This window comes from Triturus cristatus, chromosome 7 (assembly GCF_964204655.1).
Source record: "Triturus cristatus chromosome 7, aTriCri1.1, whole genome shotgun sequence".
Lineage (NCBI taxonomy): Eukaryota > Metazoa > Chordata > Amphibia > Caudata > Salamandridae > Triturus > Triturus cristatus.
The window spans coordinates 1,562,183,646-1,562,208,656 of NC_140590.1; the positions used below are offsets into that span (position 1 = coordinate 1,562,183,646).

The 25,011-nt window shown below is 45.7% G+C and overlaps 1 protein-coding gene across 1 annotated transcript in view; it reads right to left on the reverse strand.

Moving 5' to 3' along the window:
* Positions 1-283: 283 nt before the first annotated feature.
* Positions 284-25,011, reverse strand: part of ZSWIM3 (zinc finger SWIM-type containing 3) — a 66,460-nt gene continuing 41,732 nt past the window's right edge. The window contains exon 2 of the mRNA XM_085619380.1: positions 284-4,597. Within this exon, the coding sequence (XP_085475506.1) occupies positions 1,549-4,597 (3,049 nt within the window). The 3' untranslated portion in view covers positions 284-1,548. The remainder of the gene's footprint in view (positions 4,598-25,011) is intronic.

Genomic DNA, 25,011 nt, shown 5'->3' on the forward strand with positions numbered 1-25,011 from the left:
CGCAACATATAGCTAAAAGTGAGTAATTACAAAGGGCTTTAAGTCCAAGGATTTGACAAGAGACATGTTCACCAATCTTAAAGATAAGTTTTCAAGGGTACCGTGTGCCTTTCTCTGGACTCTGTGTGGTGCCAACTAGCACAGGTGACCAAGTATGGCTGGAAAAAAAATGCCAGATCCAGTCTGGCATAATATAACATAAGGTTATCCATTATAAACCCATCATACGGAAGGCATGTAAATTCTAATCTTCAACAGAACAAGACACGAGAGAAAGAAATTATTTCTGTACTTCATTTTAAATCACTTGCTGGCACATCACATGCTGAAAAATTGGACACAGCGAATGAATGTAAGACAACTCAGAAAGATCAAGTGAATGAACAATGGGGATGATTTACCACTGTCACAGCCCAGTCCTAGGGAGGACAAACATTCTAGTGTTACTCCACCTATTACATCCGAAGTTGCTCATCCTGAAGTCTTTTGGCATGGTGCCATGCCCACAAGCCCAACTGGCCCATTTGTCTGAAATTAATGCACAGGTGTCAGCCAACAGTTAATAAAGGTTACATTATTTTAAATGTACTTTGCAATATTTAAAACTTTGCTTACCAACAGTTCCAAAATACATGGTTTGGTCAGCATATAAGACTTGCCGTAGCCTAGTCCCCTGGGCAAAGAATATGGCTTTTCCATATCCTTCACTATATTAAATAAAGATACAGTGTACAAAAACACATAATTGTACTTTTATCCATGGGTATGACACAAGCTCACCAGCACTTATTTTCAGCATTAACACTCTTACTGGAAAACAACTGAAGAGTTGTTTTCAGGACCCTCCCAGTCTGAGATGCACATCTGGCACCATGTGGGAATCCATTTTTAAAGCAGAATAGTAGGATTTCACAGTCATATGCAAAGTCAAAGTGCTGCATTTCAAAATGAGGAACTACACATCGGTAAAGCTATGCAAAACTGTGTTGGAGGAAAGCAGAGCTGCAAGTTGAAAACCTGTGAATAGAAAGCACAGTCCTGGTGTTTAGTTTTCGGTGTATGAAGTCAGAGAGATCACCGACATAATCTATAGAAACCATGTTGTGATGCACCCCTAATTTTAATTCAAAATCTTCTGAAAAACAAGTCTTTGCAAGTGTGTCTATATAGAAACAGTAAGAACGGCAGTAAAAGGGGTTAGAGAGTAACAGCACATTTTCAGGGTGATTGGGATGGGAATAAAATATGGTCCATCTAATAGGCAGGGAGCCATAAGAGTAAAAAAAAGGGACAAGACTTGCCACCCCTTAGGTGCCATGGCCCACAGATCATTGCTTGTCCAACAAATAACCTCACAGATCCATTCTAGTGGAGTCTTTATATTCAAGATGTGAACACCACGTCTCCTCCTTGGCATTTATGGAACATGTACTGTAGATTGGAAGGCATGTTTATCTTTCCCCAACAGTGCCTACTATAAGAAATAAAACAGGCTCACCACTTCAGTGAGTAGATTTCTGCCCCTCTTCAGGCCTGATCTGCAGGTCATTACCCAAACTTTCCATAATCCTGTATCCTCCAGAGCAGAGGTAGCTCCCCAAGATTGTTCATCTTCTCCTCCTCCTCCTCCTCCACAGCAACACCATTTTCTACTGGTTTCTGGCTTTTCTTCCACATGGCCACTATTGAATGAAGGGTGGAGCACCTTTCCTTTAGCTCAGGTCCCTCACATTGCATAAGCAGGTTTTCTAGCTCTTTACTCAAGCTCTTAATCTTGGAAAAACGTGCCTCACCTGCCTTTTGGCTGATGGCAGAACACCTGATGTGGCCTAGAATATCCTTGTCTGCCAAAGTGGGATGCTGATACTTTCTCTGCCATCGTGGGCATACCATATCACCTTCCACTGGACGATTATTAACATGCAGGACGGTCAGAATATGGCGGCAGGGAAGTCTATAACGTTTGTTGAAGTAGCAGCTGCATGTTTGACAGTCACGGCTAACCTCCTGTATGTCCTCGACAAGCTTTACAGAAGTGGCGGCATCGTACATTTTAATGATCCGACTGGACGACTTCACCACCTCCCACTCACTTAGACATAGTTGGTATGCCACCTCTGTGCAGGTTTCCTTAAGGGCATGAAGCACAGAATCATCATCTCTGAGCAGTTGTTGATTGGGAAAGTGAGAGGGTACTGGGCTGTGCAGCAGTTTTGGTTGATGGCATTCTGGTTCGGGCAACTGGGTGTCCAGTTTTAGCTGCATTGATTCTGGTAGCAAGGGTTCCTGTCTGGGATGAAGAGATTCCCATTCAGGTGGCATCAGTTCTTGTTGAGGCAGCAGAGGTTCTGGTTTGCACAGGAATTTTCCCAGCAGGGGATCCCAATCGTTCAGTGGTGGCTCTAGTTTGGGTAACACGGGTTCTGGCTGCGGCAGAGGCTCTGATTTCGGCAGCTGGGTGCTTGATTTAGGCAGAAAGGGGTCAAATTTGCTTAAGGAATGTTCCAGTTTGGGGAGCAGACTTTCTGATTCAGATAGTAACGGTTCTATTTTGGGCAGCAAAGGTTCCAGTAGCAGGGATTCTCTTTCCGGCTGCAGGGAATTGGTCTCAGGTAGAACAGGTTCTTGCTTCACTAGAACAGTGGGTTCTGGTTCTGCAAGCATGGGGGAATCTTGTTCGGGCTGCTGGGTGGATTCTGGTTCAGGCTGCACTGAGGTTTGTGATTTAGGCTGCAGTGGCTGTTCTGGTCTGGACATTGATTGTGCAGATTTTGGCAACAGCTGTGCCAGTTTAGGTAGCAGCACAGAAGAGGAAGGCAAAGAGGAAATTCTCGTGGTAGACTTTGGTGGCTGGACATCAGGGGAAGGTGAAGATGTTTTGGTTGTACTACTGTCCTTGGGTTTCCGGCCTACTTTCTTGGGAACTACTTTTCTAGGAATTAATTTTGTACTGTATAATGAACCCTGATTAAGATTCTCCAAGCCTCTGGAGTTGAAGCAATCTGCATATTCCACGATGTATAAGATACTGTTTTCCAGGGATTGTTGTTTGCTGTAGACACTAGTGATTTTGTGAGTGATCATCTGCAGACTGTCCATGTAGGTGCTGCAAGAATGGAGTCCCTTTTTGACATGCATGTACCAGAGCATTTCACAGGAGATCCAATGAGTCTCTATGAACTGGTGAAACTGAGGATCTAACAACTGTTTCAGCATCCTAGATAGGCTCTGTCGGTTCTCAGTTGAGGGAGAGAAGACTACATCTCTCAGTGTTATCTCCAGGTATTCCCGGAAACCTGACAGTGCCCTGACCTTCTTCTCAATAAGCTGCACTGTGTGATAAACTGAAAGCAGAACTTGTGATGCTGGGAATATTTCTTGTAAAGTAGATTTGTGAGCAAAGGATGCATCTGTAAAGATAACTTTTACTTTCCAATACTCCGGGTTGAATTGAGCAAAGACATTTAGCATTTTGGACAGACTTTCTGCAGTCTCTTCTTTGAGCACTGCAAAGTGCACTACCTTGCCGACTCGCTCCTTACTCTCAACTAAGAATGCATAAAGTATGTAGCCACACTTACTGTGAACACGGTGCAGCAGTAGGCTCTCTGGAAATTTTGTGAAAAGGACACACATTTTGCTGGTCTGGAAGCTAAGCATGTCAAGGTTTTCCACGGTATCCATACTAAATGAGGCAAGGGAACCACTGTCAATTCGCAATAATTCTTTAACGCCATTTGTTACCCGTTCAAGTGAGAAGCCAGAGACCTTTTCCTTTGAAGACACAGAGACCGTATTTGATTCAACAGGAGAAGCTGGACGGTTACCAGATGGAAGAAGCTTTACTTTTTGCTCATTACAGGTGGCTTCCAAACATAGGTTTTGCCCATGCCTCTTCCTTGGTAGTCTTTGAGGTGGGCTCTTGTCTGGCCCCAGTGCACACTCCCATAAAGGAGAAGATACACTTCCATTTAGGGACTCCTTCTGATCAATAGGAGCATGAATGCTGTTGTGCTCTTTGTTCACCTGGTTGTCCACAGACCCAGGTGACCGCTCTTTTATTGAAGAAAAAATGCTGGTTTCAAAAAGGTCATGCCCCAAGTCCACGTATGTGCTGTTGCACTTAAGTTCTTTGATCGCTAGAGGGTCCACATGTTCCTTCGGCAGAAGTTTCCTTTTAGTTGATTTTTGAGAAAAGGTTAAGTTGCGTCTTGATGTACTCTCTTCAGTTGCAGAAGTAGCTGTTTTCCTGATCTGCAACACTCCTAAACCTGCATGAATACCAACGCGATTACGTTTTTTGACAAGACAATGGTTCACATGTGGTCTTTGTCGCAGCCTCTGAATTGGTAATTTCTGAGGTGGGCTGTTGTGGAGCTTGTGTGAAATTTGACCTACTTTTGAAGTTGCTTCTTTTCTTTTGTGAGAATCCTTCAGGCCAAGGTGGACATGGTTGCTGTTCTGTTCCTTGATCACCAGACGGTCCAATTCCTCACTGTACTCCAGAACAAGATAAGCTGGACAGCCATTAGAGAGCTGCTTTTTCTTCTTACTGTTGCTCTGTGGCTCAACACATATGAATTTCACATGAGTAAACCTGTAGGGACAAACCAAAAGCAGGATTAAAAATGCTGGTTTGTAGCATTTAAACCTACAACTTGCTTAAGTGATGCTTTGCATAGCCCTCCTATCGCTTCCCAGTACATGAAACAATACTACACCTGTGCCATATCTTACAAAACAATTGCACCTTTCGACTTCTACATTGAAAAGTGAAAAATATGGCAAGTAGAATGTTGACAAGTGGAATTCTCTTTTTTTAAATCAAACCAATAATGTAACATGGTTACCCAGAATTCTGATATACACAGGATTTCTACTGTGCGGGGGAGTGGATTCTCTAGTATACATGCTATGATGTTATGAAATGGTGATTAGACCCCTCTGCTGCTACCAGGAACGACACTTTTCTATTTGTGAAAAAACATGGCACACAACACTTTGCTAGGAAAAGTTTAAGCTAAGGTTGTAAAACTAGAAACACTTCTTAGTGGGCTTAATACCAATCTGCTCTGTTTTACATTTGGTCTTTGTTGCCTCTGGCTTCCATCAATGGTTGCTCTAGTTGCGGAGTAAGGGGCAGAGGAATAAGGACTAATGGGTGTGATAGCAGTATGGTCTTGCACCACAGTAGCCCCTCACCTAAACGTTATACCTCGATGGAGCCAATAGAAAGTCTGCCTGTGCCCATCTGAGCTAGTAATGGCCCCTATTTATACAGTTAGACCCATCTATGACTGGAATTTGTAGCATTATGGTTAATCTCAGAGGACTGCAAGATTCAACTAGCTACAGTTCACAAGCATTTACACACCAGAACAGGTGAAATAAATAACAAGCATTGGCATAGCCAACAGGTCTCGCCTTTGGGACCTTATAAGTATTTAGTTATGAAGCACAATAGAATTGGCACAACAGCACCAACTGTTGCATGGCTAAACGAGAGAGAAAGAGAGAAAGAGAGAAAGAGAGAAAGAGAGAAAGAGAGAAAGAGAGAAAGAGAGAAAGAGAGAAAGAGAGAAAGGCAGTGGGAGTGAGAGAGGCCGTGTGAGAGGGTCCGTGAGAGGGTCCGTGAGAGGGTCCGTGAGAGGGTCCGTGAGAGGGTCCGTGAGAGGGTCCGTGAGAGGGTCCGTGAGAGGGTCCGTGAGAGTGAGTCAGACGTTAATGCAAGGCATTTGCAGTTAGGGTGAGTACTCTATGTTGGACCGAAAGTCCTAGGGTAGCTTGGCTCAGGTGGAAAAGACTCGTTCCGGAGTAACAGGTCGTGCTTGCATCACACTCACCTCAGCACTCCAGCGTATCACCACTAAAAACGTCACTACACCAAGGTATTATAAAAGTAAGAAAAGCTTTATCTTTCCTTTTATCAGGTTTCTCTTTTCTTTCAAATGAAACCAATCAGTTTTTATCTACACCACATTAGGGTCAAAACATTTCGTTGTGGTTAAATTGGCAGTATTAAAGTACCTTAGCCCTGATGTGAAATCAAGCGCGCCACCTAGTGGTCAAACACAGCACAGCAAATTCAATAACGCTTTAAATAGAGTCATTAAACATGGCGCTGCACATAGCAATTTCATAGCGCCTTAAATAGAGTCATTAACATAGCGCTGCACATAGCAATTTCATAGCGCCTTAAATAGAGTCATTTACGTAGCACTACACATAGTAATTTCATAGTGCCTTAAATAAAGTCATTAACATAGCACTGCACTTGGTAATTTCATGGCGCCTTAAATAGAGTCATTAACCTAGCACTGCACTTGGTAATTTCATGGCGCCGTAAATAGAGTCATTAACATAGCACTGCACTTGGTAATTTCATAGCGCCCTAAATAGAGTCATTAACATAGCACTGCACTTGTTAATTTCATAGCGCCTTAAAAGTGGCCCTTCCGCTTAGCAGTGCACTCAGTACCTCATTAGTGCTATCCTCGGCAAGTACCTAAGGCCTTAACGGGACTCTCCGTCTGAGGCGAGGTCCTCGGGCCCCAAACTCCCTTGTCCTGGAGCCCTACAGAGGCAGGAGATGCTGGTGAGGTGGGTCCCAGGTCAGGGGGAAATGTTGTGGCTCACTGGGCCTCCCCAGGGGAGGGGTGAACTCTGGGCCTCTCTACGGCCTTCCGCCCGCCTTCCCCAGGGGTTACCTTTCTCCTCAGCCTTCTCTCGGCCCCTGCGCTGGTTTTCGCCCCTCACGGGCCTCCTCTCAGTCAGCGCTCCACTCGGCGCGGTCCGGCGAGGTGGTGGGGGCTCCGCAGGACTCCAGACAGCTCCGGAGTTTCCCTCAGACTTCCAGGGCCGGCGCCCGCAGCCGCCGATGCAGCGCGACCTGTGGGGCGCGGCCAAGTCGGCAAATCACCCGGCGGCGGGGGCGGCATCTTGCAGTCAGCCCCCGTCACGTGATGGGGGAATCCGCTTCAGGGCCTTGCGCGGCCCTCACAGGATGGCTCTAGGCCTGGTGAGGCCTTCGTAGGGTTCCAGTGGGCTGTCCTGCCTTCCGACTGCAGCGATGGGGCCCTGGGCTTCTCCACGGGCCCGATAACTATGGGGGCGATCTATCAGGCCCTGGGCCGCAGCGGTGAGCTATTCTCTGGGACAGCCCCGACGGGGGTGGCACAAATTAAGGGGTGGCCGGCAGTTCGGGGGTGGCGAAGTGTTCGGCGCCTAGCACCCCCTGTCTCCTCACAGCGACGCCAAGGCTCAGGACAGGTTGGTTGGAATGTGGCAGGCCACACGTCAGTAGCGGAACAAGATAGGGGGGACCCAGGCACAGTCAGGAAAATGGTGGCTAAGGTCAGAAATGGTCACTCTCTTCCCCAGTTCTCTTCAGGGGTCCTGACTAGGCGGGGAGCACAAAAAGTTGACGTGATCCCAGGGTCAGAGGCTGAAGGCAGGGCTAGGTCACGAGGTAGGGGGTGGTGTCAACCGAGGGGGGAGAAAAAGCAGGCCCTAAGAACAGTCAGTCCCCCCCACCCCCCCCCCCCCCCCGCGCTCCTACCTCCCCACTCTGGTGCCTTACTCCGGAGTACCTCAGTTCACCACACAAAATGGCCGTCGCATCTCACCTCTATATATAGCCTGGGCCCTGACTGGCTAGAGTGGCCCAGAAGGTTCTGGAACTCCTCATGCCAGCCTATGGCCCAGGTTCTAAGGTGACAGTTTAGGCCACCTTTTTGTGGAGGAGCTCTCTCCCTCCCTCCATTTTAGGGAAGCGCCTTGCGCCACACCATCAATTAGTGATGATGGGGCACCCAGAGCCTCTAAGTCAACACAAAAAAAACTAGTGGACAGAAAAATTAGAGGGTAAAGGAAGAAAAAAATGAGGAGGGGACAGCCAAAGGGCTGGCAGGTCTAACACTCTAAAGCTCAACTTTCATTGTGACAATGGTTTGAATATAAAACTGTACGTTTGCAGAGTTTAACGATTTGTGGCTATTCCTAATGCTCTGAGGATACAACATTATTACATGTAGAACAAATAAAAGAAAATTATAGTGAAGACTTGAATCTGCATGTTCTGAAAACCTTTAATTTCCCATCTTTCAAAAGAGCACAAGCAGCAGCTGTTTTAAAGCACTCGTGCTTGTGCTAGTCATTGCTAATTTATATTAATCTATTTCATTTTAAAGTAATTCAATTAAGATAGAGAGACAGCACATCCGGTAAGGATTACAACGCACCTGAGAAAACACGTCAAACTCTTATCTTATCAATCCCGGGAGTAGTGCGTGCATGGGCGCGCAGTCTTCACTTTTTCAAGCACTGCACTCGTGTTTGTGGCGTGCCGCTGCGCGCTCCCGCAAGGTGGATGCCGCCACAAGCATGAGTGCAGTGCTTGAAAAAGTGAAGAACGACGGCTAAAAGGCCCTCCTATGCAGCGCATGCGCGCTGTGTAGGCGAGACCTAAAAACTAACTGTCCCCAAAGGGGAACAGCCCATCATACTCTTTTCCAGCGTTTCCAGTTTGTTCACTATCAAGCTATTTCGGATTCATTCTCCCATAGAAAATTACGAACCGCTACAGCCCACACTGCTGAATGGATTTACGCCACATTTAGCAGAAAGCTTGATCTTGGTCCATACAGCATGCTTTTTTGTGATTTGATGTAAATCCTTTAGTTTTTTGAGCAATAAAGGCCCTAAAACGTTCCATATTTCATGCCCCTGTAGACATGCAGCGCCAATTTAAAGCTGAGATCTGATCAGCTGCCACCACAAACAACGATGTGGTATGAGCCATCCCAGGACCTAGTCCAGAGTCCTACAAAAAACACAAATAATAGATAAGTGGGGGCTCTGCGTTGGGCCGAAACATTTTTTCTTCAATTCATTACGAATTTATGGAGGATATGCAAATGTGCAGCAAGATAAAAAAAAAAAAACAGGGCTCCTACACAGCCTTATATCCTGAGCGTAAAAGAGCCCCAAGGACGCCCAGGGCCAGCTCACTACCTGTCCTGGGGAGCCTAATCTTGGGCACAGTAGCTTCCCTGCCCGCAGGAGCACAGACCGGGAAGTCATGTCTGCCCCCCATTTGGGGGAGCTTTAAAAATGCTTCCCACAGGGTGAGACCAGAAATGCGTTTCCCTGCCTGCAAAGCTTTGCAGACAGGGAAACTCAGATTGTTCCCACCCGGAAGGAGCAGTGAAAAACTACTTCTCCCGCCAAATGGAAGCAATGCTAACAACCACGAAGAATGTATGCATGGAGCCAGCGGGCTGCATGAGCCCTGGGGCTCGCACCTAAGCCCCAAATGGTGTATAGGGTGGGTGCCCCCATGTAAAGCCCTGGTGATGTGGTCCCTGGCCCACTACTGGTTCAGAGAGGGAGACCCACGCCCTCCTCAAATTAAAAAAGGGAAAGGCCATATGGAATGGGTTCCCAGGTCAACTATTGGTTGAGGGAGGAGGGTCGCCCGCACACATCAGATTAAAAATCAAATGCAAGAAAAAGAAAGGAAAAAAAGCCAATGGATGGGTGCTTGGTGCTCGTAGAAGCTAATGGAGGGGTTGTGCACCCCCTTCCCAATATATATATATATATATATATATATATATATATATATATATATTATATATATATTTATATATATATATATATATTTTTTTTTTTTTTAAGTTACCAGTTATAGCAAGCACCCATGATGAGTGCTGGCAGGGGCGACAGCTGAGCCCATAGGAACTCCAACCACAACGTCGCCCTCCGAAAAGAAACCTTATTTATTATTAAACGCTCCTAGGAAGGAGCGCTCCATAATGCCCTGGGAAATTTTAAAATTGCATATTTTCATGCTTGTGGTGCCCCTACAAGATGCAGAGGCACCACCAAGCACTATCTGTAGCGTTGAAGGGTTCTGCAGGGAGTGCAGTAGACCCCAATAACATAAGAAGGGTGGGGGGGACCCCAACAGTCTACTTGGTCATGACCCAAGAAAACTTACCATGTTTTTAAAGCACTCAAGCTGAGGAGCATAGAGCTCCAGCTGAAGGGCATAGAGCTCCAGCTCAGGGTGCATGGCCCTCTTGTGGTTGTTTAGGATTGCATGTTGTAGGCTGAAACATGTTAAACAATTCAGAGACATTTGGCTTTATTACATAAGAAATTAAAATAGCACGTCCGAGTCTTAACATTTTTCAACCCACTTAATGTAATCATAAAAACAATGTTAACGCACTCCGACATGTTGATTTCTTTTATTAAATATTTTACAAGAATCCCTATTAAACACTGAGAATTATTAAAATATAGATTTAACTTGAAATATTGGTGATTTTTGGGGAAGATGATAGATCTGCTTTATATAAAATGATATGCTCACCCGTTGAAAGAAACCAATAGGCTTACTTTTCATGTTTGGGTGTTGTGACTTTGACAAAGTCAGTAAAAGTGCCTGAGCGGGGCCAGGACTTGCCAGACCAACAGCATGCTCTGCATGTCTTCGGCCATGTGCAGCAGCGTGATTGGCTGCCTGCAGGGAGTTGGACAAAGGCCAGGCCCTGCTGCCAACCCCACACCATGCGCAGCGGGGGCTTTATAGTATGGTATTAAAATATTACTTTACATAAAAAAATATATATATTCAAATTCGCAAAAAAAAAAGGTCAATTTAACGTTATAATTAGGTCAAAATGTAAGTTAAAATATCGTTTTAAATTAACAAAACCGCTGAAATTCACCAGTTCTAGTTATCACAAGTAAGTATAACTAGTGCCCTCGCCATGCACTGCTAATTACCTCATATATTAATTTACTCATGACATGATCCATTACATCATTGATAGCATGACTGCATAATCAGATAATACAAGTGGCTTGGTTAGCTTAAAAGGGTATGTTTTAACAAACATTTTTACACAAATATAATGCTATTTTAACCTTTGATTTTTTAAGTGATGGGGATTTGTTGTAAAAAAAAAACAAAAAAACTATTTGACTGAAAAGATAATGGTTAATGTGGAGTTATACGTGAAGAATAAAAGAAAGATCACAGAATCCAAAAAGCAACCCACTGACATTTACCCATCACAAGTAACTTACAAAAGTAAAATTTCCGCTGCCGAGACGTACTGCTTATGACCTCACATATTTCTTCACGGATTATGTGAAATATATAGCAGTGCAAGTTATACTCAAGTCAGATTTTCTTCTTCCAGCTTCTTTTCTTCTTCCTGGTTAATTGGAGATTGATAATATTCCCAAACACCATGCCTCTTAAATACAGATAATGTGTTTATAACAATGCGTCTAGTGAACCAAGTTGCTTATGGGCTATGATACACAATAGAAATTTAAGTTCAGAGAGAAGGCACTGGTAAAGAGTTTCACCGGGTTATTCTATCATGGCTGTTAGGGTGGAGGCAATTGCTTAGACATTTGACTCTTACAACCCAGTCGCCTTCTGGGTCTGGTTGTGGTAAAATGCATTTCGCTGGAAGGATGTTAGAGATTTCCCACCCCACGGTTGTGTACCTGCTGACTCATTTTTAGTTAGAGAGTTTCATTACCCTCCAAGAGCACTCTTCCCTCTACTATGTTCCTACTTTTCTTAGTTATTATCTCAGTGAACATGTGGGGTAACTTTAGTTCATGTTTTGTTTTCTAAAGATGACACTTATTGTGGCACGTTTTAATTGTGGGGCGTTAGATCGTATTATTAAACCAGGATCTCTAAGCCTCCATCCCCGACCCCTCAAACTATTCTTAGGAGCTTAATAATTCTCACAGGGAGTACTTGTTACTTTCGTTAGAACATGGTCTCCTTAATCTACAGAACCCATCTGATCGGCCACTGCCACCTTATCAATATTTTCTTTTGTTAAATTTCCCAGGATCGAGTCTCCTGGACTCCATCACGTTTTCCATTTGAGTAATTCAGAACAATGCCGCTTGATGTTTTAAGAACACAGGTCGTCTGCTGCATAAGCAGTTTTAAGGTCTTGAAAACAGATCTTAACTAATGGACTTTACATTTGTATCAGTGTTGTTTACATTAGAGACAGAATGTGTACAACAGTGCTCTTTGCTGCCAATATCAAAAAAGAAAGTCATATTTGCTTTATAAATAATGTGTTTGCTAAAATCCTCTCAGTCAATCTTCATTATGGGCTTTATTTTCCAAATCTAAGCTAGTAGATAACAGTGTCTCAACCTCTGTTTGCAAATCATGAAAGGCAATACAACCGTCTGAAAAAGGTGGAGGTTGTGTGTGTGTGTTGGTTACAGAATCCCCTTTACTGTAAATTGAATCGCGTTGTCTTTCATTTATCTTTTATGAAATTTAACATAATTGGAGCAAGATCACTGCAAGATAGCATCTCATTTTCATCCTTACCTGCAAAGTAATTATCAATCTTATTATGCTTACTTACCATATTATGGTAAGGGTGAGCATCAACGTTGTTTATAGATTTGCCCCTAATGTTTTCAAAAGCTATCTTCAGCACTGGCTTTACCCAAACACGCCTTCCTTGTTGACCATAATGTTTAAACGTAGTAAATTCAAATACAAGGATACCTTACGTTAACCATTTCTCAGCTTGCTCCCCATTCAGTAATACAATGCCCTTGGACCTGGACCCAGTAACATTTTGTTACTGGGCCAGGGGCATTGGAAAAATGAATGCACTTTGCAAGACTTGCCATGTTGCTCTGACAGTAGGGTACACTACAAGCAGGAACAGTCCGCTCAGCTCTTGCCACGTTCAAGAAACCGGTCCAGATCTGCATGGCCTGCCCGTAGTGACAGGTCGCTCATTTATGTTTTGCAACAGATCCACAAATGTGACACAATCAGCAGTGAGATGATTGCAGCAAAGAGGATGTCTTGTTAAGCCGGAGACTGACATAAGGTAGCCTAGGAGGAAGGTCTTTAAACTCCTCTCTGCATGCCTCAAGTGAAAATGCTTCCTACTTTTAGTACTATTGCTTATGACATGAGCTGATTTATTAATTAATATCTGCTCCTTACGTACAGTTTAAATGCGAGAAGAGATTTAACCTCAACTTTTTTCAGCCATTACCAACAGCTGACTTCGGGCACAATTAATCTCCGAACCATAGTATTTTTCTCTGCTTCTAGCAAATACTCAGAGGAAATTGTTTTACTTTTCCCAATTTAAGAACTTTGTAGCAGTTCTTCGTCACTTCTCTTGACTATCCATTTTGCAAATTAGTCTCTCTCCAGTATGTCACTGTGAGCAAAGAAATTATATTGGTTGATTTCGTGGAATGAATCAGTATGGACAGCAAATAGCAAAATGGTCACCAAAAATGCTGGTTAGAGCCTGTTACAGTTCAACTACTTACACTAAACATTCCTCTCCCTGAAAAGGCTGTTTAAGATGCTGTTTGAAATGTGACAGATTGGAGGCCGATCTTTACCCCTTAGCGTGGGACTGTCCAATGAGAATAACATTTTGGGGCGTTATAGCATCATTGGTATCAGAAATAATGATTAAGAGGTAAGAAGCAACTCCAGAAGTACACCTGTGGGTTCTAATACAAAGATTAAAAAATAAAATAAAACCGGAAGTAGATTGGTGTACCTTGCATTTATGATTTATGTTAATAGGTTTGAATAGCAAAGGTTTGAATAGCAAGTTAGAGTGCCCAGAATGGGGTACCTTTGTCGACTCTTCTGATGTGATCTTATTCCAGGAGACCTGAGCTAGGGAGGAAGCTCACAGATTGGGGTTTGTGGCTTTCAATATCGTGGCTCGCTGGGGAGGAAAAGGCCGCCCTTCTGGTGGCCTGACAACGTGGGTCGGTATACACCTGGGCTGTAAGGTGGAATCGATCCAGACCAACTCGGACGACATTCTATGCGTCCTTATGACATGGCCCTCCCTGTATAAATTAGCAGTAATTAATGTCTACTCTCGTCCAACTGTACTGGCAAAGGAATCTAGCACCATCGGGGAATTATCAGTCTTTCTTGATTCTCTAAACCGGGACATCCAGTTTGTGATTGCAGGTGATTTTAATTGCCATTATGAGCCCCTGCAAGGGCTGAATGAGGGGGTACTGATGGGAGAGGATGAGTTTTGGGGAATCCCTCCCTGTAAGTCCACTCCCGCAAAGGCATGGACACCACTGGCCATGCAGATTATGACCCTAACTTTTCATAACTCGGTCAGGGCGGTCAATGGTAGGAAGCCCTCAGATATACCCTCCAAGTGTACTTACAACAGAAAAGATCATGAATCCCACCTAGACTATGTTATGGTCGAGACTAGGTTGTGGCCAAAGATAGTGGATCTGGAGGTACTGTCTAGAACGGATAGTGACCACAACGCCCTGATGTTGAAGATGGAATTCCCCAATATTCCAAAAAACCTTACCGAAGTGTCTGATGACCCCGGCCTTGTCATCTCCAACAATAGGCGGCGGGTCAAATGGGGGAACTTGCGTGAGAGGAGGGATGCACTCTCCAGCTTATACACACTTATCCTCCCACTCCTCACTCTGGCAAGTGATATTTGGGCTCAAGGGTTGCACATAGGTGCATCTGAGAACCTGCTTACTGTTCACCAGGATCTGGTGGACACTTTAGCAGGTATTTTCAATCCAATTTTCCCATCTAATAAGACTAGGGTGCCCCGCCCATCTTCTTGGTATAATGGCACCTGTAGGAGGTCAAAAACCGACCTGATAAATGCCATTAAAGATGGCACTGACAGGTCGACTATTCGCGCTCTTAGGTACTCCTATAAAGAAGTAATGAAACCGGCAAAAATAGATTGGGATTGGGAGAGATGGCAGAACTTAGCCTCCGCACTTGCTAATAAGGAACCGCGGAGATTTTGGGCCATTGTGAACTCAGGGTGCGCTGAACCGCGCAACGCGATTGAAGCTAACTTAGATGCGGGGGTGTGGGAATCCCATTTTAAATCCCTTTATGCAGCTACCTCTGAATTAGATCTTTTGCCCCTGCATACACCTATATCTGGGGACGCCGAGGTTTTGGAGTTCTCCATTGAGGATGTTAATATTGTCCTGGGGAAATTGATGAGTGGCAAAGCACCAGGTATTGATAAACTCCCTGGAGATAGGTTTAAAGAACAACCAAAGATTTGGGCACCGTATCTGTGTGCTCTATACAATACCATATTGCGTGGTGCAGAGGTCCCGGGCACGTGGTTGGGAGCAGAGATTGTACCAATCTTTAAAAAGGGCTCGCCTTTGCTCCCAGCAAATTACAGGCCCATCAGTCTCATTGATGTCCCCCAAAAAATATTTGCACGACTTATTTTAGATCGTTTGCAGGAGTGGATCAATGAGAATGAAATTCTTTCCCCCTACCAGGCCGGTTTCAGGAGCAAAACATCCACCATGGATCAGATCTTCCGTTTAGTTATGCTGTATTGGAAGACTGTGCTAATAGAGGGTGGCAGCCTCTACAAGGTGTTTGTTGACCTCCGTTCAGCTTTTGACACTGTGCCCAGGGGGAAACTCTGGGCTGTCCTTCGGGATTTGGGAGTCCCTAGTACATTACTGGAGATATTAGTGAGGTTGCACACTCTGAATTTTGCACAAGTTAGGTGTGCGAGAGGAGGAGTATTGTCTGCTAGGTTCCCGGTAAACAAGGGAGTTAGGCAAGAGTGTGTCCTCGCCCCGACCTTGTTCTGTTTATATGTAAATGGGATGATATCTTACTTGGATGCAGTGCCAAACAATGATGCACCTAGGTTGGCAGGCAAGAAAGTCGCGGCCATAATGTTTGCCGACGACACTCTTTTATTATCTAAGTCACCCATGGGGATACAGCGCATATTGAACGGCTTTAACAACTTTTGCTGTGAACATGGCTTACAGATTAACGTAGACAAAACCAAATTCATGATATTTAATCCCTCATCGCACACCAGACCTCCACCTATTTTGGATTCAGTTTCACTGGAGAGAGTCCAGACATTCCAATATCTAGGTGTTACACTGAGCGAAAACCTTTCCTGGGGCCCTCATCTTGCCAAATCCCAACTTAAATTGACCCAAACAGCGGGGGGAATATTAAAAATGACTAATGCCTCAACGTTTAGGCCCATAAGCCCAGGGCTTGAAATATATAAATCTAAGGCAAGAGCAGCGGCTTTGTATGGCGGGGAATTATGGGGGCATACCGCCAGACCTGAAATCACCAAAGCTGAGAACAGATTCCTGAGGCAGCTGCTGTTGCTTCCCCAAAGTACACCCCTTTTACCGCTAAGGCTCGATTTGGGTTTACTCCCCATCCAGGAGGAATTATCCATTAAACCCCTCAGGTTTTGGAGGAGGATATGGACAACTCCCGAACTCCTACAGTACAGAATTGAATTACAGAAAATACTGAGCTCAAGTAAGGCAGTGCATATCCCCTGGCTCTCATATATCAAACAAGAACTATTGACAATGGGCCTTGTAGATATGTGGCATAAACCGGTAGTTGCCTGCAGTGAGATCTCAGGGAAAACATTCACTGAGTGCTACAGATTACGATGTTGCAGTGCATGGCTGCACGATTCGCAGAATGGCACTTTGGTAAAATCATTCCTAGAGATTAAATCTGCATATCTCTTTGAAGACTATTTGAATGTGATTTATCCTGCACTGGCCAGGAAGCTTTATATTCAATGGAGGTTCGGTTCTCTTCCATTAGCGAGCCTCACCAGCAAATGGTGTATGTCTGGGGACTCTCATTGTCCAGGCTGTGGTGCTGACAAAGAGAATGAATGTCATATTTTATTTTTCTGCCCTCTGTATAGTAGAGCCCGGAAGCATTGGATAATACCAATTTGTAGAAACTTGGGCTTCCGGAAATGCTCAGATGCATTTAGAATCTTTAAATCTGACACTGCAGGACACATTGTGTTTGCTCTTTCCAAGTATCTGCATGCTCTCTGGGTAAAAAGGAGTTTCTTAATTTCAAATAGAGCTTAGAATCACTGGTTTTTCATTAGATTCTAAAATTCCAGCTACTGTTTCAATGCTGAATGTTTTATTGTATTATGAATTTATCTGTATCTTTTATGGCTGAAATACTGCCGAAATAAAGAATTATTGATTGATTGATTTATGTTAGGGGAGAATAGTAATGAAGTGGAAGGTGATGGCGGCATGGAGTTTAACAAGCATTTGCAATGCAATAGGGCTCACATTGACAAGAGTTTAAGCTATTGGCAATGCAATAGCTTAAACTCTTGCAAATGCAAGACCTATTGCAAACACTAGCGCCCATGCGGCGTATTTCACAGTCATGATGACCACATCCCTTTCTTTACACAAGCCACGTCTAAAGAAAGGGGTGTGCCAGACATTTAAGTGAAACTGCGGCATGGGGGCTTTGACCACAAAAAAACAAAGCATCTGTTTGTCAAGTTCACATACAGATGGTTTCTTTTGGGGTAAAAGCGCCCATGCCGCACTTTCACTTTAATGTTGGCCACGCACCTTTCTTTAGCCGCGGCTTGTCTAAAGAAAGCCGCATGGACTTCATGAATGCGAAAGCACCGCACGGGCGCTACTAAACACAAAATAAAAAAGTAAATAAATAATTAAGCACGGCCTATATACTTAAAGCAGACCGCACTACTAAAATACATTTTAAAAATCGCGCTCACGCCAATAGTACATAAAATAAAGGTTAGCGGTGCACTGCGAGTTAGTGGGTGGAATAGGCCCGAATCATTTAATATAATAGTACTCACAGCCAAGACAAGCAGACCGTGTACCAAGACCAGTTAACAGTCCAGTTGTTATGGGAGGTAACAAATGCAGACAAGGTGGTACCAAGGAGGGACTAACAAGCCTAATAATTAATCAAAAGACAGCGTTTAGTAAAGACAATGATACAAGCCAATTAAAAATATGGGCGGGCGTCAAGTCCATACTCTACTACTGCATGCCTCGCGGTAGCCCATGCGCTGCCCAGGCTCGACCTAAAAATGTAGCTATCAGATTATAAAAAATGGGCTGAGACAGAGGCTAGCTATCATGCCACACTGACGTAACATACAGGTGCAGTCTTCCCTGTTTAATTGGATGAGATCATGCTATAGTTAGAAACAAAACTAGATTAATATTTCTCTGGAGGTGGAGAGGTCTACACTTCTTCCACACAGAGGGAGTTGCATAGTGCATGGTATAATGGAGTAGGGTTGTGGAGCAAGAGGTTAATCGAGTAGAGCATCAGAGTGGAGTGTTGTAGAGTGGCGTGGCTTAGAGTACAGTGGTGCCGAGTAGATTGGCATACAATGCCGTTTCGTAGAGTGGTGCAGAGTAGATTGTTTCAAAGTGGAGTGAGTTGGAGTGGTGCAGGGTAGAGTGGCATGTGTAGAGTAGCAGAGTGAGCAATGGTGTTGAGTGGAGCAGCTTCCTGTGGCGCAAAGTAAAGCAGAGTGGTACAGAGAATGTGGCTTAGAGTGCACTGGTGAAGAGTGCAGTTGTTTAGAATAGAGTAGAGCACAGTGGCATAGAGTAAAGTGGTGCTGGGTAGACCGACGTAGGAATAAGTGGGGTAGAATGGAGTAGTGCAAAGTGGAGTACAGTGGTGCAGAGTGGAGCGGCGAAGAATGGAGGGGAGCGGCAAAGAGTGCAGTCTTGCAGAGTAGAGTGGCATAGAGGGGAGTGGTGCAGAGTGGAATGGTGTGAAGTGGTGCAGCGGCGGTTCAGCCCAAGAGACCACACTAAGGCTGACCTGTTTAACACATGTCCCAACCATACCCCCCTACTCCCCAGCTTGAAGTGGGGGGGGGGGGTTTGGGGACCTACTCAACCTCTCATCACTAAGGCAGAAGAACCTGGAGAGACCATCAGCATTGGCATGGTCTGACCAGGGCGGTGTTCAGCCGTAAAATTAATGCCCTGTAGGGAGATGGGCCTCCTCAACAGCTTGGAATTCTCACCCCTCATTCGCATTAACCAGCTGAGAGGCCTGTGGCCCTCCTGGACCCAGAAGTGAGCCCCAAACAGGTATGGTTGTAGCTTCTTTAGTGCCCAGATGACAGCAAAGGCATCCTCCAACTGTGCTAAGGCAGCCCCCATGCCATGCTCTGAAGCATCCGACTGCACAATACATTCCTTGAAGAAATCAGGAGCCCAGCGTACAGGTGCTGCACACATGGGTCCCTTAAGGAAGTCAAAGGCTTTCTGACAGGCCTCTGTCCAGATCACCTTTTTGGGCAGCTTCTTAGTAGTCAACTCAGTTGAGTGGTGGGAAACAATGGAGCTATAGCGCCGAACAAACCACCTGTAGCATCCAGTAAGGCACAGGAAGGCCCTCAGCTCGGTCTGTGTTTTAGCGAGGCTGCAAGTCAGGATAGTCTTAATCTTAGCCTGAAGGGCTGCACTTTGCCCCCACCCACAACATGACCCAGATATACCACTCTACCGTTCCCTATCTGGCAGTACCGCTCGCTGCAGGGCCTGAAGAACCTCCTGGAGGTGGTACAGGTGTTCCTCCCAGCTGGAAGGCAGCTATGTTATTCAAGCAGGCGGCACATAATGCCTCCTTCCTGGGGTACGTGTCATGGACTGCAAGAGGGTTCAATCACCCCTAATGCCAGCACCTTGGAGACCTCTTCCTGGATCCCAACACTCACCTGTAAAATGTGTTTTTATGAATCATGCAGCAGTAGTTCTGATGAGGATATGCACTGCATGGATTCTGCCCAAGACACACACAATTGTGTTGCCAGAGCACATTCACACCTACTTCTAAATGTCCAGGATTTTGGTGACACCACAGGGTGGTGAAGATGAGAGTCCAGGTGCTGGGCTAAAGCTTTTTCTATCCCTGAGGCTCTGATGAGCAGGCCAGGTTAAAGATGCAGGTCTAGTCTGACTTAATTTAGTCAGCAGAGTAGTGATCCTTTTTGCGGTAGAGAAGCACATTAGTCCTTCTGAGTATTCCATGGGTCCAGAGGCATACTGAAGAGTTGGGTCTGAGGATCCAATATTTATACTTGGCATCAGCTTTGAAGTAGGAGATGGTTCAGGAGGAGTCAACCCCCCAAATGGGTCTATAGAATTTCCTTCCTCCCTACCCTGGCCCCAACTTACCTGGGGACAAAGTAGACTAGTGTGAAACCCTTTGAGAGTGTGCTGAAGCGGAACATTTGTGATGGGCATGTGCGATGGGTGACAGCTCCTCCCCGCTATCAAGTCAGGGATGGCCTATTCTGCCAACACCTATTCCCCTTGGTTTCATTGTTTGGGAGTATTACACAAAGACTAACAGCCCGCTATACCTAGTCATTTGACCCAGGATACAGACTGCAGACATCGAATGGTTGGGAGGAGAGAATTCCAACTCTGCATAAGTGGCACTTTCAGAATTGGCCTCACTTGCCACATTTCAAGTGAAACCTTAAAAGGCACGCTTTAGTTCCCTTTGATTTTTACCTCAAAGTCCTATTTGTAGAATCTGCATCACTCTTCAGTTTCCTCAAGACTCAGTTTTGCACTCTCAACCTCTACAAGTGGAGGATGCTATGCTTTTATTAATCTGCAAAGGTCGTCAAAACCGTTCTCACTCAACACAAACACAAGAAAAAGACCATAGGTGGTACATCTTTCTCTGTTCCAGCATGCAAACTATGGAATTCATTACCCCCAAACATAAGATACATAGATGACTATCTTATCTTCACAAAACTACTCACAAATCGACTCTTTCCTACATAACCACAACACTCAAACACTAATGTACAGCATATCCCTGTGTGCGTAAAGATCTATAATTTGAATAAATGTATTTCTTTGTACAAGCATGCATAATAACTATGTTTTTAGAACATAGAGATATTCTTTAGGTATGCTTAACAAATGTAAATATTACTTAAGAAGATATATATAACTCCAAATTGACTCCCAAGACAGCACGCTTATTCGGAAGGTGCAGGTGTTCAGGGCAGAACAATGCCCTGCAAATACTTGTCACCAAGAAGTTATGCACCGCACCCAAAGAGTCGATTGCAAAATAGCATTTATTCTGTTGCCACACAGCACTTCCAAGTCTTGTTCACCATTAGGCGAGTCCTTTTTTAGTTTCTCTATACAGAATTCCCACTTTTACTCCAGATGAAGCATTGTGGGATATGTAATTTTGACAATATAAATATACAAAAACAGTGATGTAATCATTTTGTACAACAGCATTTGATATGTACAGTTATTGGAGTTCTTTTTTTTCTCAAGCCTTGTGTTTATTATATTTTTCCTAACCCAATCAGAAAGATATTGATATTATTTAGGGAGATGAAGTATAGGATGACAGTTTGTAATTATTCTATCATATACTCGTTGAGGAAGTAATTCCTCATTATTGGGCTGTATGCCAATTGTGTGTTATAGCCCTTATACCTCCTGCATGGCTCCAGTGTCCTGCTGAAGATTTAAGTGATTATGTCCACTGGGCCTTCATATGTGGTTATACTGGGCTAATTACCCCTTCTCCCTGGTCACTCGTTTTCACTGTGATACCGTTTTTTGGGTTATATACTGGGTTGTATTAGTTGGACTATACTACACACCCTTGACGTGATTTTATATGGTGCAGCTCATTGTGATTGTCTTTGAAGTTTTTCATTTTTTTTTTAGAATATGTTTATTAACATTTAAGAGCATGCGAAACACATTACAGTCAGCAATCAATACTGCCTTAAAACACCCACCTGAACCGCATGTCTAGTACAATCATACCCACTGGTACCCATTGTCATATTCACTGACTAATCACTCCCCCTAGTAATAGAACCCTCGCTCAACGGGTCCAGGTCATGATCAAAATAACTCATCCTGAATCAATCAGCTATACTCTGCAACAACTCCCTCCCCCCTCCCTCCACCCCCTTCCCACAACTCCTCCGGCATGACTCTTTGGCTGAATATATGGCCAGGCACTAAGTTCCTTGTAACGTACTCCGTATTCTATCCTAGTACAGGACCATGGAGAACCCGAGTGGGGCAGCGCCCAATCCCCCCGGCTCCCCTCTAATCCGATACAGTAGGGGATCGATTCTGTACCTCTCCATTCCCCGAGGCCCCATCCCCACTAGTGTCTGCGGCTTTTAATAGTACTGCCAGCGTCCCCCAAGCATGAGCTGCCTCCAATGCTCTATCACTATGCGCACGGGTGGCCGTCTGCAATCTAATAACCATTTCACAGTCTGCCCACCGGGAAAACTCTGCCCTCCACTTCTGTAACCTCGGCCCACGCTGCGCCTTCCAATTAGTAGTAATTTCTCGCTTGGCCAGCACCAACCCTAGATCTATAAATTTACTGGTTAGTTTAGTCTTGGAAGTGTGAGGGAACCAATGTAACAAGCACGGACTCACGCCAAATTCGATCTCCCTGTCTGTGATAGTGCAGAGCAAGGACCACACCTCCCACCAGTAGTCCCTAATCCGAGGACAGCTCCACAGCATATGGAGAAGGTCAGCTCCCTCCACCCGACAACGGGGGCAGGACGCCGCGAGCGTATAAAAATAGCGTTGGATTTTGACTGGAGTAAGATAGGCTCTATGCAAAATAAAGAATTGGATCTGTTGAAATCGAGCATTCCTGGAGCATTTCCAGGGACGCTCAAGCAACTCCCCCCAGATTTTATCAGGTATGTCCCTTTCTAGATCCTCCTCCCACCTCAGCTTCAGCTTGTCTAGAGGAGCCAGCCTTTCACAGGTCAGTCGACGATACAAACATGTGACCGCTTTAATGATGCCCGCCGCCAGCACAACATATTGGCAGACCGTGGATGTCCGCGGTTCCGACAACCCTCCCTTCCAGCGCCGCTGAATAGCCGACACCAAGGCCGCGTGGAGCAGATAGTCCCCACGAGGAAGGCCGAAACGCTCAGAGATGGATTCATAAGGGAGCAGCACACCGTCCTCGTACAAGTCTCCCACCACCATCAGCCCCGCGTCACACCATTCCGCCAAAGCCGACCAGTTGCCCCCATGTGGCAACTGCTGACACATCAACAATGGGATCTCCGGGGCATAAGGATAAAGGATCCGCGCCCTTTGGTGGCTTCTATTCCAACACGACCGAAAGGTCTGCGCTTCGGTTGAGAGATCCCCTATGCGGAGCGGTTGTTGCAGTATAATCCTGGCTAGTAGGGAGGCAGGGGCTCGTCCTCCCACTCCGACTCCTACTCCTCGAAAGTCTCGCGCCACCGCCGAGTCAACCACTGCAGCTGAGCAGCTAAATAATACGATTCCAGATCCGGAACTGCTAACCCTCCCTCTCCCCGCGGTCTCATCAGTGTATGCAGAGCCACCCGACGGCGACCAGTAGTCCAGAGAAACCCCATCACCATTTGCTGAAGCCTCTTAAACGTCGGCACAGGAATCCAGACCGGAAGAGCCCTAAAGTAATACAACAACCTGGGGAGGACCACCATCTTGAGAAGCGCTACTCTCCCCATCAAAGAGAGAGGCAATGTTTGCCAGAAGTCCATACTGCTCCCGATACCCCGCACAGCCCTACTAATATTACCCTCCACCAAATCTCTGCGATCATGATATATTCGTGATCCCAAGTATGGTATACAGGCATATTCCCACTGTACCCCCTCTGTAGTTCTGGGCCCCTCCGGTATTTTGGAGGTGGGGAAGAGACACGATTTGGACCAATTCACCTTCAGACCTGCCAAGTCCTCCATACAACTAAGCAGCCTCTTCGCTCCCACCAATTCCCCCTGAGTATTTTCCAAAAATAGGAGGAGGTCATCCGCATACAGAGCTATATAGTGATGTTCGTCATTTATCCGAAGGCCCCTAAACCACCGCCCCGATCGGGCCTGGGCCGCGAGTGGCTCCACAGCCAACGCAAACAGCAGCGGTGACAGAGGACACCCCTGCCGCGTCCCCCTACCCACTGCACAGGAGGAAGATATCAGGCCACCCGTTTTAGTGCGGGCCGTGGAGTCTGTATACAACAGAGCCGTCCAAGCCACGAATCGGTCCCCCAGTCCAAAGACACGGAGTACCTGAAACAAGTACGGCCATTCTAGGCTATCGAAGGCCTTTTCTATATCTACTGAGAAAACCGCAGCAGTGCGTGAAGTGTCCAATTCAGCCTCCAATATGCGAAGCAGACGTCTGACATTGCCTGCAGTATCACGCTTGGGTATAAAACCTGCCTGGTCCCCATGAACCAATCGGATCATATATGGCAGAAGCCGGGAAGCCAGTATCCGACTCAATATCTTATAGTCGGTGGTAAGCATTGCCAGTGGACGGTAAGCAGTTACATCAGATGGGGATTTCCCTGGCTTCAGGAGCGGAACTATCAGTGCCTCCCGCGTCGTGGCGGGCAGCCTACCCGTCTCCCATGACTTATTATAGAGGGTCACCAGCTTAGGCGCCAAGTCATCCACATAAGCCGCGTAGAACTCAATCAGGAGCCCGTCCACCCCAGGAGTCTTTTTCCGTGCCATATGCTTTATGGCACTCCTGACTTCCCCCAGCGTTACGTTCTGGCCCAACATATCCGCCTCACCCGCCGTGAGGGTCGGCAGGTTCCCTTCAGCCAAGAAACTCCCTAGACGGTCCCCATCTAGGTCCACTCTACTGGTATATAGACTCTCATAAAAACCTGCAAAGATACTGTTAATGCCCTGCTGAGTGTAACACACCTCCCGTCAGATCTGCTAGCGCTAGTATGGGGCCCGTCTGCTTCAAAGGGTTCGCAAGCTACGCCAACAATGCACCAGATTTGTCACGCTCCGCGTGGGCTCTAGCCAGATACCGCTTATAATCGTAGCAGCGCAGCTTCTCTACCCCGACCGCCACTGCCTCCCGAGCGGCTAAGACTCCCACCTGCTCTTCCGGGCGCTCCGGGCGGACTCGCTCCAGAGTACGAAGTCTCTGGTCTGCAGCATCGATTTCCTGTAGGATGACCCTCCTCACCCCAATCTTATGAGCAATGCTAAGCCCCCGCACCACCACCTTAAAAGCGTCCCACTCAACCCCCAA